The sequence below is a fragment of the Lonchura striata genome, chromosome 11 (genome assembly GCF_046129695.1).
Source record: "Lonchura striata isolate bLonStr1 chromosome 11, bLonStr1.mat, whole genome shotgun sequence".
Taxonomy (NCBI): Eukaryota; Metazoa; Chordata; class Aves; order Passeriformes; family Estrildidae; genus Lonchura; species Lonchura striata.
In genome coordinates this window covers 22,318,689-22,332,372 of record NC_134613.1, presented here as the reverse complement: position 1 = coordinate 22,332,372, position 13,684 = coordinate 22,318,689, and the positions used below count along the sequence as shown (strand labels likewise).

Here is a 13,684-nt window from a genome sequence, read left to right as displayed (position 1 = left end):
CATGTAAGATTACAGGTGTTTATTTACATTTAATAAAGCTTTTGATAATACAGAAAATCCATTCTCCCTAATTTATTACTTTTGACCATAATTAAGACAAATGTAGCTCTCTATAATAATATGATGTGCTAAAACATTTTGCACTTTTGAAAACAGCTTAGTAATATTAAAGTTGTCTGAAATCCCTTAGAGAAGTAATTCTTTATTTTAGGTAGTCACCTGCAATGGAATTTTTGTTTCATACCTAAAAGAGTTGAATATAAATATTCATATTTACTTCATTCCTCCTGTGTAGTCCTGGGGGAAATGAGATCTGTGTGAAGCTGAGCTCCTGCAAAGGCAGGAGAAAAATACTCTTACACCTCTTCAATGCAAGTGAGCAAGGGTGGTCTTAATTGTTACAACCACAAGATATTTTGGAGTGATTTTTAGGATCTGTATAGCAAAGCTTATGGAACTTCTATCTTTTGGAACATTTCAGAAGTAATGCTGGGAGTTAAATTTCCATAGTGAAAAACCTATGCCCAGGCAGAGATCAGCCTGTGCCTCATGGGTGCAACAAGGTGTCACTTAATCCTCTGTGAGGTGTCTGGTGGGTAATGGGGACTTGAGATTTAAGGGGTGTTCCTTGGATTCCACAAAACTCTGTCCTTTTGTGCCTGCAGTGTCTGAAGTGGAGAGCACAAAAGGGAGTGGGGACTGCCTGCCCAAACTGAATTACCAGAACTGCAGGAGTGACAAAGCCACTTCCAGCATCGTGCGGCTCAACGGCACCATTGACAGCAGCGTGGCAGAGGGGAGCAGGGGTGAGTGCAGGGAAAATACACATAGATCGAATTTGTTACTAAGGGCTGCTGAGCATCACTCCTAAGTTCTGTTGTCCACTAAACTTGCAGTGTTTTATTCCTGTAGTAGCAGTGGCTGATGGAAAGTGGAGGAGGGAGTTTAGGGTGGAATCTGCACATGCTGTGTCAGGAGAATGCATGGCAATATTCTGCTCTTCCAGACTTTTTTTCTTGTTTCTTCTGTTTTTGGCTGTAGTTAACATCTCCTTACAAAACACCAAAATCTTGGGTTTTTTCTTATACTCTCCAGGAAGTAATTAATTCCTTCAGGATGGACAAGGGGGTTTTGTGCAGTAAAATTAAAAAGACATTTTCAGACATTCTCATGAGTCTTTAATAATGTCAGTTCTGGTTATTATAATATTGTCAGCTATGCTTGAAATATTGTAATATAATTTAAAGCATGCATCTTTATGCTCTGGCTAAACAATGGAGATTTCTCTGACAATAATTCCTTTTGTTGGCTCTGTTTCTAAATCATTAAGTTAGAAAGTAATGCTTTTTTTTTTTTGCAATACCTGTGCTAAGTCTTAAGTTTTGAACCTTGTAGTAATGTCCCCAAAAGAGGGAAGTAAATACAGCTGAGACTTGATGTCTCTCAAAATTCTCTGTAGGTTGTATGATTTTACTGCCTTCTAAGTGTTTTATTGTCTGTCCCTTCCTAAAAGTTACCCTTCCATGGCCAGCTCAATATTTCAACCTCTAGCACAACACAGTGAATTCCATCTCTGTGTTGTAAAATGTTGGAAAGATGAGACAAATTTGCATTCTTCTGTACTTCATTCAGTTTTCTTGTACAGCAACAAATAAAGCACCTTGTTCCATTTGTTTTTCAGAAAGTTCTGTAGGATTGCTGTTTACATCAACTTTTGAGGATGCCAATGAAGCAGAAGTTATAAAAAATAAGTCCTTAAGAAAGAGACATAAAAGTGCAGTGGAAGCTGACTTAAGGGAGATGCCGTGGGAAAGCAGGAATCGGAACCTGAGTGGAGATGGCTTAGTGGGACTCATGATAAACAGAATCAACCCAGAAGCAAACCCGGGAGAAATGGTTGAAAAACTGGGAGCTGATGCCAAAATTCTCTCTAGTGCATTACAGAAAAGCATAAGGCCAAAAACTCTTAATATCAGATCTTCCTCTTTAGAGTCTAAGAGGGAAAGCCTGGAGAAAGAATCCAGTGATGAAGATGCAGCCTTTGACTGCAGTTTTGCAGATAAAACAGAGTCTCCTGTTATCTTTGATCTGGAAGACCTGGATGGAGAACCTGAAACACCTACAGCAGTGAAAACTTCCAGTGAAAAATCAAAAAAACTGCAAAGAAAGAGCAGCTTTCCAGTAAAGCCAGTAGAAAAAACAGATGTTGAAACTGGATTTGATCCATTGTCTCTGCTGGTTGCTGAGACAGAGCAGCAGAAAGAGGAAGAGGAGGAGGATGATGACAGAAGTGTTTCTACTCCATCTGCAAGAAGAGATTTAGCTGAAGAAATAGTCATGTACATGAACAACATGAGCAGCCCTTTGTCCAGTCGTGCCCCAAGCATTGAGCTCCAAAAACCCTTTGATGACAGAAATGCGAATAAAAGGAGCCCAACCATTATCCAGCCTTGTAGGAGGTCCAGCCTTCCCCCAAACTCCCCAAGGCCACCCAGTCTTACCAAATCCAAGAGCTACCATGCAAAACATGAAGAAAGGCCAAGGGACAGGCTTTGGTCTTCCCCAGCTTATTCCCCAAACAGCCCAGCCAAGGAGCAGGACACAACCAGTGCGTTGACACTTGTGTCATCACCGTCGTTCAACTTGGACACGCTGCTGACTCCCAAGTTTGATGTTCTGAAAAGCAGCATGTTCTCTGCTGGAAAAGGGGTTGCAGAGAAAGCAAGCAAGTGGTACTCCAAATTTGCAATGTATGCTGCATCTGCAAAGGTAAATGTTTCTTAAGAACCTATAAATTAAGGAAAAAAACTTTATAAAGGTTTAATTACTGACACACACGTGATGAACCTCTTGCATGGCATGTCATTGTAGACTGTGTACATTAAGTTGTTTTAATCGTGTTTGATATACTAGAATCCAAATTTTAATACCCTGAATAAAACTTTAGCTAGGGTTCTGAATACATTTAGTGGGAGAACATAAGTGTGTTGACAGAGCAAAAATGCTCTGGTTTCCCTTTGTAACCTAAAGCAGAAACACGTAAAGAAATACTGGTTTGAAGTCTTTATGCTTTTATGAGTAAGGGGAAATCTGGTTGCATTGGTTGCAAAAATAATTTAAGGCTAATTTTGATCTGAGGTAATTTGTTAGAATTTTGTTTGCTGCCACCAATTCAAACCAAAATTACTTATGTTCCCAGTCCTTGGGAATGAAGAGAGACATTGTATTCCTACAGCTGCTGATAATTCTTGTAGTAATGGGGTGAAAAAGTTATAAGAGTAAAATGGTTATGATTTCACTTAATTATTTTTGTTAGGAGGATCTTTAAAAAAAGAATCCTGGTGTAGCTGTTTAACCTAGAGTGGGATTTGCCTTGTCTTGCATCAGTTCTGAACACAGGCCTGTGATCCTCCAAGGAGGGAGGGCCATGCCTACACTTTACTGAGACAAAGAAGTCTGCCCCCTTTTTCTTGAAATATTTTTGCTTTCCTTTCATTTTCTCACTGGAACTTCTTTTCTCAGGATCAAAATTCAGACCGAGCAAGTGTTTCATCTCTTGGAGCTCTGGACTCAGAATCTACTTCTCTCACTGATGAAGATGTCTGCAATGATTTTGAAAGTGCTTCTCCTCAGGAGAACACCACATCAGAAATTAAGGGAATTAGCATCAGCAAGACAAGCCTGGAAAGCTCAGCTTCCCATGATAGCTCAGCTAAGCAGTTTGACCAGTGTGGTAAGAGACAACTTTTGCATGGCATTCATCAATCTGCACAAAAACATTCCAGTAAAAGTTGCTCTTTCATAGTTCTCAGTTTAGGATCACCCTAGTCATTGGTCCTTTTTGTGGAAGAAGTGAATTTTTCTTTTACTACCTGAAAACTCTTACTCAAATATAAAACCCTTTGAGTCCTTGAATATTCATGTAAACACTTCAATTGTGTAAGTTGTACAGCTGCAGAAAATGTCCATAAAAACATTGTAATGGTAACTTCATTGGTCTTGTTCTATTTTCTAAAAACAGTAAAAATACTTTTTAAAAATCTTTAATAATCTTTTAGAAGCCACTGTTGAAGCTGATTATCAGATAGACTGTAGATTTTTTTTCTAATCTGTGCTGGATAATTGATCATGACTGTTGTATCATTTTCTGATGTCATTTGGAGTACAAACAGCACCTCTAGTCCTTCCCTGGTTGTTGTCCACACAGAAAGTGTGGCTATGAATTACTTAAAATTTGTTTCCTAGCTACCAATGTTGTTAACAAAGAAAAGTGAACATATGGAAATTGTTTGTTGGTAGCTTTTATTTTTACCTTGGTTGGTGCTGGGCAGATGGCAGCCTCACACTCCACAGTTCTGTACTAGTGTATCTCATTTGTTGCACCTTCCATCACACATTTTATTATAACTGCAGTATTGTTTGAGCAGAAAAACAGGGTGCTAAAAATGCATTTTCTGAATAACTGGTACTTTGGGTTTCTTCTGTTAACAGGTTCTCTTTCCAAGTTCCCTTTACCTGACAAATCGGAGTTGGTGTCTTCCTGCAGCACCAGCAGTACCAGTGTGTTCCAGAACTATGCCATGGAGGTACAGGATAATTTACTGATCTAATTAATGGACTTGGAGCATGTGTCTTTAAATTAGTATTTTCTGTGTCTCTGGTAAAGTTCATAGCTTCAAACTAAAACACTGAAAGACAGATGGATACTTCTGTCGCAAAGTAGATTTAATTTCAAATCCTGCTCTAGAAAGGTCTTTATTTCAGTCACATCTTTTGGTCCTTAAAGCTTCAGTTCTCAAGAGTTTGCTATTGCATACAATTGAATTCAGGCATCTAAATCCCTTGTGAAGATAAATTTGTTGAAAGTGAAAATACCAAGTCTGAAGTAGCACTGGAGGTTTAAAAATACAGAAGAGAGAACTACCTATTTCTTGGTGTAACTTCTAGTAAGATCACTTTTCTTTTCACTGTTAGGCTGGTTTGGGTGGCTCTTCATTATCTTCTTTGCTCCCCCCTTCCTCCTCCACTGGATTTAGGTTAAAAACTGATCATTTGCATCTTTTTTTTCCCATTTTTTATAATGCTGAGAGTCGCTACAAAAGCATGTTTAAATTCAAATCATAATTTATGTAGCTGCATAAATATTCCTTTTATGCTTGCAGATTAGAGATGACATGTTATTGTTAATAGAAATATTATTAAACAACTGGTTGATTTTAATCTGAGAAGCAATTAGAGGATCAACTTGTATGCAAGTGGGAGGAATATTCATCAAAGGGCAAAGATTTTGGCTTTTAAGTGCTTTGTGACACAAAAGTAGCTCTGGGAACATGTTCTAGTGCGTTCTGTTCCTGCCCTGTGCCAGGTCCTCATCTCGAGCTGTTCTCGGTGTCGGACTTGTGACTGTTTGGTTCACGATGAAGAAATCATGGCAGGCTGGACAGCAGATGATTCAAATCTCAATACCACGTGTCCCTTCTGTGGCAATTTATTTCTGCCTTTTTTAAGCATAGAAATCAGAGATCTTCGGCGCCCTGGACGGTAATAACAATATTTGAATTTTCCTCAACTTTAAATGCTTATAATGGGAAGTGCTTTTAGTTTGGGGTTTAGGTTTTTTGGGGGCTTTTTTGGATGATGTTAAGCTTTTGCTTTCCCTGCAGGTATTTCCTGAAGTCCAGCCCTTCTACAGAAAATATGCAGTTCCCATCCCTTTTCTCCAGTCAGAGTGGGAAGTCCTGTAACACCACAGCCACTGTAGGTCTCACTACATCCCTGATGTCTGTCCAAGAGGATGTTAATTCAAATAGGTAAATGTTCATTTCTTGCCTAGAAATTCCTCAGATTCTCTGTGCATATGCATGTATTTTAATCAACTGAAATAAATTTGTTCTACTCTTTGAAGAGGAGAGATTGATTTGAGAGAGGATCTCTGCTGCCTCTCCCTTATCTGTCAGCTGGCCACATCATGGCTTCTCTGCCTGAGATGCACCATTTCATCCCTAATATAAAAATTCACGTTGGTATTTGTAATTCTGAAAGTTTTATGAAATCTTTTGAGGATGTTTGTGTTCATCATCAGTGCAAGGGGGAATAAAACTTGCACAGTAACATGAATGAGTGTGGTGACTGACAAGGCAGAATTCAATGTCAGGTCCATTATTTCCGGTTTATTTCTGTCTGTGTGTGTACATATTGGAGCACTAAGAGTAAAACAAAAAGCTGAGATTATTTTTTTTCTTTTATTCCTCTCCTCTAGCAAATCTAAGCAACATGACAATGTTGACAATGTTTATGCCAGAAGTATCCAGATCCCTTCAGGAAGGAGACAAAATGCCTCTGGGTCAGAATGTACAAGTCACCCTGTAGCAAGGAGCATCAGTACTTTTGGTCCTTTGGAAGAAGATGAGCAGGAAAACCAGAAGATCAACCATATCATTCCTACTGGTAGCCTGCCTGCTACTTTGCAAGGACCAACAGTGTGTAGTTTTTCTACCTTAAAAGTCATTTTTGCATGTTTGCCATAGATTAGATATATGTATAACAGGATTAACCTTCCTAAATTACACTAAATGCTAGGTTGTATTATTTAAACTAATGCTAGTTGTAACTTTTAGATGTCGGTGTGTGACATAGGGAGCAAAAGCATTTATAAGACTTTATAAAGACTGTTACATTCATTACATCAGTTACAATTAATGGCATTTTTTCTTTGTTGCTGCAGGATTCCTTAGGCCTGGAATGGCGCTTGCCTAGTCCTGATCCTATAACAGTTCCTTACCTCAGTCCTCTGGTGGTATGGAAAGAGCTTGAAAGCTTACTTGAAAATGAAGGGGATCATGCAATAACAGTGGCAGACTTTGTAGATCATCACCCCATCGTGTTCTGGAATTTGGTGTGGTATTTCAGGCGCTTGGACTTGCCCAGCAACTTACCAGGATTAATACTTTCTTCTGAGCACTGCAATAAGAACTCCAAGGTATGGGATCTGATAGGAAACACTGACATATGAGAAATGACTGCTTTCCCATATAGGAAATTACTACATAATTCGGCAACTCTTGGAAATGTCTTGCACTGTGCTGAACCCAGTCCTGAATTGGTAAAGAATGTGTCAGCTGAGGGAAGATATTCAAAACTCTGGAACATGTGCTTAGCAGTCCTTGTGGGGTCTGGTATTTAGCTCTTACTCAACCCACTGCAATTTGTGATTCTTGGCTTGAAGGAGGATAAGTTACTAGTCAGTTTTGTTGCTATTTGAGTAGCTAAGCAGTAGAAAGAAGTTTAGATTGTAGGACTGAAGAAAATAGGCAAAACACTCATTTGCTATGTCACTGATGATCTCATTCAGATTTAGCTTTCTGTATGTAGTTTTAAAAATGAAACTTTTTACCATGAGACCTAGAGATTTGAAAATTCATATTGAATATACAACTCCTTTGTCATGACTTTGTAATCAAATGCCTTTGTGCATTCTCCTGTTCAGATTCCACGGAACTGTATGTCAGAGGACAGTAAATATGTTCTTATTCAGATGCTATGGGACAATATGAAATTGCATCAGGATCCAAGGCAACCTCTATATATTCTGTGGAATGCTCAGAGTAAGTTTTGTTTTGTGTGGATTTTGGTGGTACTTTTTAAGAACAATTTTCATTTTGAGCAACTGAAGCATGTGTGTTGAGAAAAGATGTCTTTGTGGATAGTTCACACGAGCTACAATATTGATTTTTGATCATACTGCTTTTTGTCTTGCAGGTCAAAATCGCACTCTTTTGTTTGAGAGTGAGTGTTAAGTTTGGTGTTGCTGTTCTCAGTTTGGGTGACTTGTTTTGGGAGGGAGGTTGGTTCTATGCTTAGCAGTAAACTGCTTGAACAAGTTTTAGTTTTCCAGCATTTCTGTTTCAAATCATTGATTGGTATTGCCAGGGGCTTTTTCTTCACTGGGATGCAAGGAATGAGAGGGAATACATTTCATTGATGCTGATCATCCACTTAGCTCATGTTCTTATTTTTAGAATTTGCTTACTCAGTTTTGTTGCTGGTATTGGATCACACACCTGAAAATAGCTCAGGGCCCATTGCATCTGTTGAGTTTCCTTATGTGCTTTTTGTGTTCTACATTGATAATTTTTTGGCTTGATGTTTTATTCACTGCATACATGTCGATATTTTCACAAATTCTGTAGCCTTTTTTTAAAACTCTACTTGCTACACAAAGAATCTGTTTATTCTTACAACCTTTCTAATGTTTTTCAGCCCAGAAGTACCCAATGGTCCAGTTATTGCAGAAAGATGATGACTCCTTTAACCAGGAGCTCTTGAGGAGCATGGTGAAAAGCATTAAGATGAATGATGTGTATGGACCAATGAGTCAGATACTGGAGAGGCTCAACAAGTGGCCACATATTAAAAGACAGAGGTAAGACCACCAACAAGCCTAGCTGGAGCAGAGTTGGCCAATAATCAGCTTATTAATGTGAATTATATTTTTCTACTGTGTTTTTTAAAGAAAAAAAGCAATGTTTTTCACCAGTGTTTTAAAATCTATCACTCTGGTAAATTTTTTTTATGGTAACTTCCACAAACTTAGTTGTTCCTCCTTTTTTTGGTTTTTACTCTTTCCCCCTCCCCTTTACAGCTATTTCATTTTACTTCTGAACAACGGGAACTAGGGATTGTGTAAATATGTATACTTTTTTTACTGAATGTTTTTATAAATTAGTAGGCGTTTTAAAATAAAAACCCTACACTTATTTCTAGGGTGTATGGGTAGAGATTTGGGATTTATTTTTAAGTCTTCGATAGATGACAGAAAAGGAGCTAAGAGACATTATGTCTCATATTTAGGCAGGGGTATTTTTCCCTTAGCAGTGGAATTGGTGAACATTATTCCTGTGAATTTTCATTTCTTGCCTGTATTTACTGATTATACTAGAATATACAACAGGCTTGTCAACACCTGGAGCATTGACAAGGTGTTTATTTGTTTGTCTGCCTGCTTTTCCAAGCTAATGTGAAAATGCAGAAGAGCAAATTCCTTGCCTGGTTAAATTTTGTGGAATTTGGTTGAGTGTTCAAGTGTGTGTTTCTCTCTGCATGTACTTGGTGAAACTTCGGGGGACTTACCATGGATAACATCCATATGTGAGGAATCCAGGGCATTCTCCAGAGTTCAGAAATGACAATATTTTGGAGGCACAATCAGGAATTATGTTCAAAATGCCTCTTTTTAATAAGTTGTCTTTAAATGCTTCAGTCTATTTTTAATAGAGATGGTTTTGTGCTGTATCAGTGCAGTATATAAACTGAGGTTTTTTACCATTTCAGGAGCCTTTATAGAGAAATACTGTTTCTTTCACTTGTTGCCCTGGGAAGAGATAACATTGATATAGGTGAGTTCTGCCAACTATTCAAATGAGCACAGATGATGAATTTATGCAGACTTAGTTGTTCAGCTTCCAGAAAAAAATAATCTGTAGATTAGATGTGTGCCACTCTGTGGTGAGTGCCAGATAAAAAAAAGGACTTTACAGATATTTTGTGCTGATAAATGCAGCTGTTGTGGCATTTGGGTGGTGTTTTTGAGCTTGGTATCTAAAGTTGTTTTTCCCTTGCTGCAGATGCTTTTGACAGAGAGTACAAAATGGCCTATGATCGTCTCACTGCTAATCAAGTGAAGAACACTCATAACTGCGACAGACCACCCAGCACTGGAGTGATGGAATGCAGAAAGATTTTTGGAGAACCATATCTTTAAATGGACCTGGCTAAAGAGGTGATATCTATGACGTATCCCTGTGTAAAATAACCACTTCAGTCACGAGGAACATCTCAGTCTTCAGTGTTCAGGAACGTGCGTGGGATGGACTGGCAGGAGGCCTCGGGAAATTCGGCCTGGCTGCGGTTGTGGAGATGGACAGAGAGCAAAATGGGCCAAATATTATTTCCCTGTCCCTTGTCCTTTCTGCAAATCGGTGTGTGGAGAGTCAGGTTCTAAGCAAAATCAGTTCTGACTTGGGACAACATGTTACAGCTCCCTTAAAAAAAAATTGAGTAACAGGTGGACAGAAACAATGCACTGAAACTAATGTGAGCGAAGGAAATTCTTCAGAATCTATTGTTTACATAGAATATTCATGATGTTATGAAGAGCATACAAAGTTGTATTATACATATTTTAAATTGTTTATAGTAAGTTGATATTTTTTTAATTTTTTTAAATTACTGGAGTGAATTTTAAATGGACTTGCTGCAGAAGCAATACAGTGCTTATTTTTTTTGCAGTACACTGCTATTTATAGTAACTTGTCCAATTACTTTTTGAAGAGTGATTTGTTTTTAAAGCAGAATAGAAAATGTTAACCTTCACCTAGACAGTACTGGAGATCCAGGATTTCTCTCATGCACACTTGGAAAACATGTTACCACAGCAATCAGAAGGAAGGTATGGTAAATTTTGTAAAACTCTAACGAATACACAGATGTCTCTGTGAAACACTTCTGTAGAAATCTCCTCGTGTTCCCTTCCCTCCCCACTCCCTAGGAAAGGGAAGCCACATTGAAGAGTCCTATGGATTTTGTTATGGAATCAGCCCATCTCAGCTGTTGGCATTTGTTAGGGTGGCCTCGTTCCAGGTGTGACCCAGAGCAAATGCCAGCCTGCAGTGAGTTCTCCATGAGCACACAGCGCTCGGAGTCTCGGTGGTTGTGTTTGAAACACTCAGTACAACACCACATAATGCCCATCCAAAGCTGCTAACTCAAGTGCATCCAGCAAACTTGCTACAGGGAATTATAGGGAATGTAACTTACTTGGGCATATTGTGCTTAGTTAAACATACTTGGAATGTTCTGTCTCTGTTTCACAGGCAAAACAACTTTTTGTTTTCTCTGAAGAAAACTGCTATATCAGTCCTTGTGGTGGAGTCATGGCTTTTGCCTCATGTTTTCTTGTTCTAGACATTTGAAAAATGTTCTGTGCTCTCAGTCACATAGCAACTCCTCACCAGAAGGTAGGCTACAGGGAAAATACCAGAAGTCTTTCATGGAGGTGGGAAAGCAGCCATGGAACTGTATAAAACACCCTAAACAAATTTAAATCATGCTTTAACAAATAGCTTTATTTTAAGTAATCTTAATGATTTTCCGCTCCTAATTTTAGTTGTTGCTGTTATAATACTTCCAAATATTCAACTATTAGATTTTAATTTGCAGTCTGCCTACCAGTAGGTGTTTTTAAAAGCATCTTTAGTTTGCAAGTATAATAAAACAGCAATACTTAGGCAGAAAGGTGATAAACTTTAAAGCTCACATTTACTTTATTAAGTGAAATAGAACGAGCCTTGGAGGCTTAAATGAAAAGTAATGCTGCTATGAAGCTCTGTAACCTCCTCCCAGACCTCTGTAAAGTTGTAAGAAGAAGCTGCCCCAAGAAGAAAGGATTTAAAACCTGTAGAGCTTGCAGGTATGTGCTGATGGTAATTGCAGGATGCAGTCTTGGATACAGCTTCCATTGGGTAATGCCTCTTCTCTAACGTGCTGCTAATTATGTAGCTGACCTTTTTGAACATATCCCCCCCCCACCTGAGGTGGAGCTAGCAATGCTACACTCGCAACATCTTTCATATTTAATTTATTTTAACAATTCGTGATGCTCTTTTTACTGCCACGCTTGTACAGTCTCCTTGTGCATGAAATGAAGCTCCTTTTATCACCGAGATACATGGTAGAGATACTCTCTTCACTCCTCTGAACTATTGTGAAATAAACAGGCTATTTTTGAACACATTCCCTGTAAGTACCCCTTAGTGTGCATGGCTGCTCTGCTCTGTACAGTGGGAATGCTGCATTACCATGGAAATCTTGCCTCCAGTAGTTGCTGTACTGAAGCTCATAGCTGGGTGTGCCGTGGGGAAGGTCGTGTTCCCAGCTCCCTGCAGTTCTGTCTCCCATTTCCACTGGGGCAGCCACTGTTCTATAGGACCTTCAGGCCATGAAAGGAGAGAGAGCAAGTGCTTTTTCCAGAGCTGCTGTGGGGTGTTAGAGGGGCTGAGCTATGACCCAGCTTCCCACTCCCACTGTGGGGTGGCCGAAGAGCCGAGCCCGGTCCCCATCCCCAGGACACGGCGCAGGTGTGAGGGCAGCACTGTCACATGTGGCCCTTCCTCCATCCTGGTCCCAGCTTCCTTGTAAGGACTTCCAGCTGCCTTCAGACTTAGAAACCCAAGCAGTTTTATTCTTTCCAACATCCCCCAGCACTGTCAGGGAGTGGATACTGCCCTGGGAGCAGGGCTGTCCGTGCAGCCTTCACACAATCCCTCTGTTCCACATCCCGGCGTGGCTCTCCTGAAGCATTGCCAATGTTAATTTGGGTGTGCTTTTAAATTATGCTATCATGTAGTAGCTCATCAAGTGAAATCATTATACTTAATGAATTGTTTTATAAAGTGTGTTGCAAGTCAGTCCACTGTAGAAATATATAAAAATAGTCGAAATAACAACATACTGTAAGTGGGAAATTTTCCTCATTCAATTCACAATGTTCCAAACATATCTTGAGGTCGATAATTTTTAGAACATCATACAGTTTAGTGTTGAAACAGTTTTCAAATCTTACTTTCCTTTATTAGAAAAGCAATTTGACTATATTTTCCAATACCACAAAGATGAATAAATGAAATATTTGAGACATATTTTCAATTTAAAATTTTGTATGAACTGAATTTTCTCCTTTTGTGTACTAAATAAGGCTTATGTCCAAAACCTGAAACAAAGGTTTTACATTTGCAGTGCAATATATATTTTGCTTTACTTATGGTTCCACTGGAATAATTATTGGAGATTAAGTACTGAAATGTGAATAGAAATTATGCTGTTTCTCTGACACTGCTGTGTCCCATTTGAGAAGGCTTGCTGTTGGTACAGTTACAGACTGATGAATTTGACTTCCACTGGCAAATTAAATTATTTGTATCCCAAGGAAGGGAAAATTCCTGCATGTAAAATCTTGGTGTAACAAATGGGAGATGCAAATAGTAATAACAGAGAGGGGTATTTCTGGATATTATCTCACTAGGATTTAAAAATGGTACTTTGTTAGTCTGCAAGCAGCACTTTTTAAATGAATGGTTGTAGATTTGTAAATATGTAATGTTTAAATTTTATTTACCAAAAACCAGTATGTTGGATGTTTGCTTTGGTTTGTAGTTCCTTTAAAATATGCAAAGTCAATGTTCACAATGTTAAGGGTTTTTTTTTTGTCTCATCCAAAAAAAAAAAAGTTTTACAGTGAGTCAATAAAAAGCTTAAAGTCTTTCTGGTTATATTAATTAACATTTTATTAGATTGATTAGAGTGACAGAAATGTCTGCAACTCTTAACCACATTGTGTGCTCCCACGAGGTGTTAACAATAAACCTCTCAGGTTTGGTGATGTCAGTGACATTTTTTTCATCTTGTCTCTGCAGAAGTCAGTGTTTAACAAGAGGAATTAGTGCTGGTTAAATAATCTGTAACTGTCAGAGATTAGTGTCAGGATGAAAACAAACCCCCAGCATTTGGCTCCTTGTTGTATTTGATTCCTGCCTTTAGTTTTGATTAGAGGCAATGTGCTGCTCTAAGCCCTGAGCCTTTCAGTCTTGTTGCAGCAAGATGTAAACCCAGGTGACTCACACCTGTAGCC

The 13,684-nt window shown here is 38.7% G+C and overlaps 1 protein-coding gene across 7 annotated transcripts in view; it reads left to right on the top strand.

Annotated features, from left to right (window-relative positions):
- DENND4A (DENN domain containing 4A) overlaps positions 1–13,435 on the top strand; it is a 49,508-nt gene extending 36,073 nt beyond the window's left edge. For 4 of the 7 annotated variants that reach the window (XM_077785943.1, XM_077785945.1, XM_077785946.1 and 1 more), the window contains 13 exons: positions 666–806; positions 1,682–2,769; positions 3,523–3,733; positions 4,492–4,586; positions 5,366–5,541; positions 5,664–5,810; positions 6,260–6,503; positions 6,725–6,979; positions 7,487–7,604; positions 7,759–7,785; positions 8,260–8,422; positions 9,331–9,395; positions 9,624–13,435. In XM_077785943.1, coding sequence (XP_077642069.1) covers positions 666–806; positions 1,682–2,769; positions 3,523–3,733; positions 4,492–4,586; positions 5,366–5,541; positions 5,664–5,810; positions 6,260–6,503; positions 6,725–6,979; positions 7,487–7,604; positions 7,759–7,785; positions 8,260–8,422; positions 9,331–9,395; positions 9,624–9,760 — 2,867 coding nt within the window. In that variant the 3' untranslated portion in view covers positions 9,761–13,435. The remainder of the gene's footprint in view (positions 1–665; positions 807–1,681; positions 2,770–3,522; positions 3,734–4,491; positions 4,587–5,365; positions 5,542–5,663; positions 5,811–6,259; positions 6,504–6,724; positions 6,980–7,486; positions 7,605–7,758; positions 7,786–8,259; positions 8,423–9,330; positions 9,396–9,623) is intronic. The other 3 variants (XM_021552628.3, XM_031505712.2, XM_077785947.1) reach the window with 3 other exon arrangements.
- Positions 13,436–13,684: the final 249 nt, after the last annotated feature.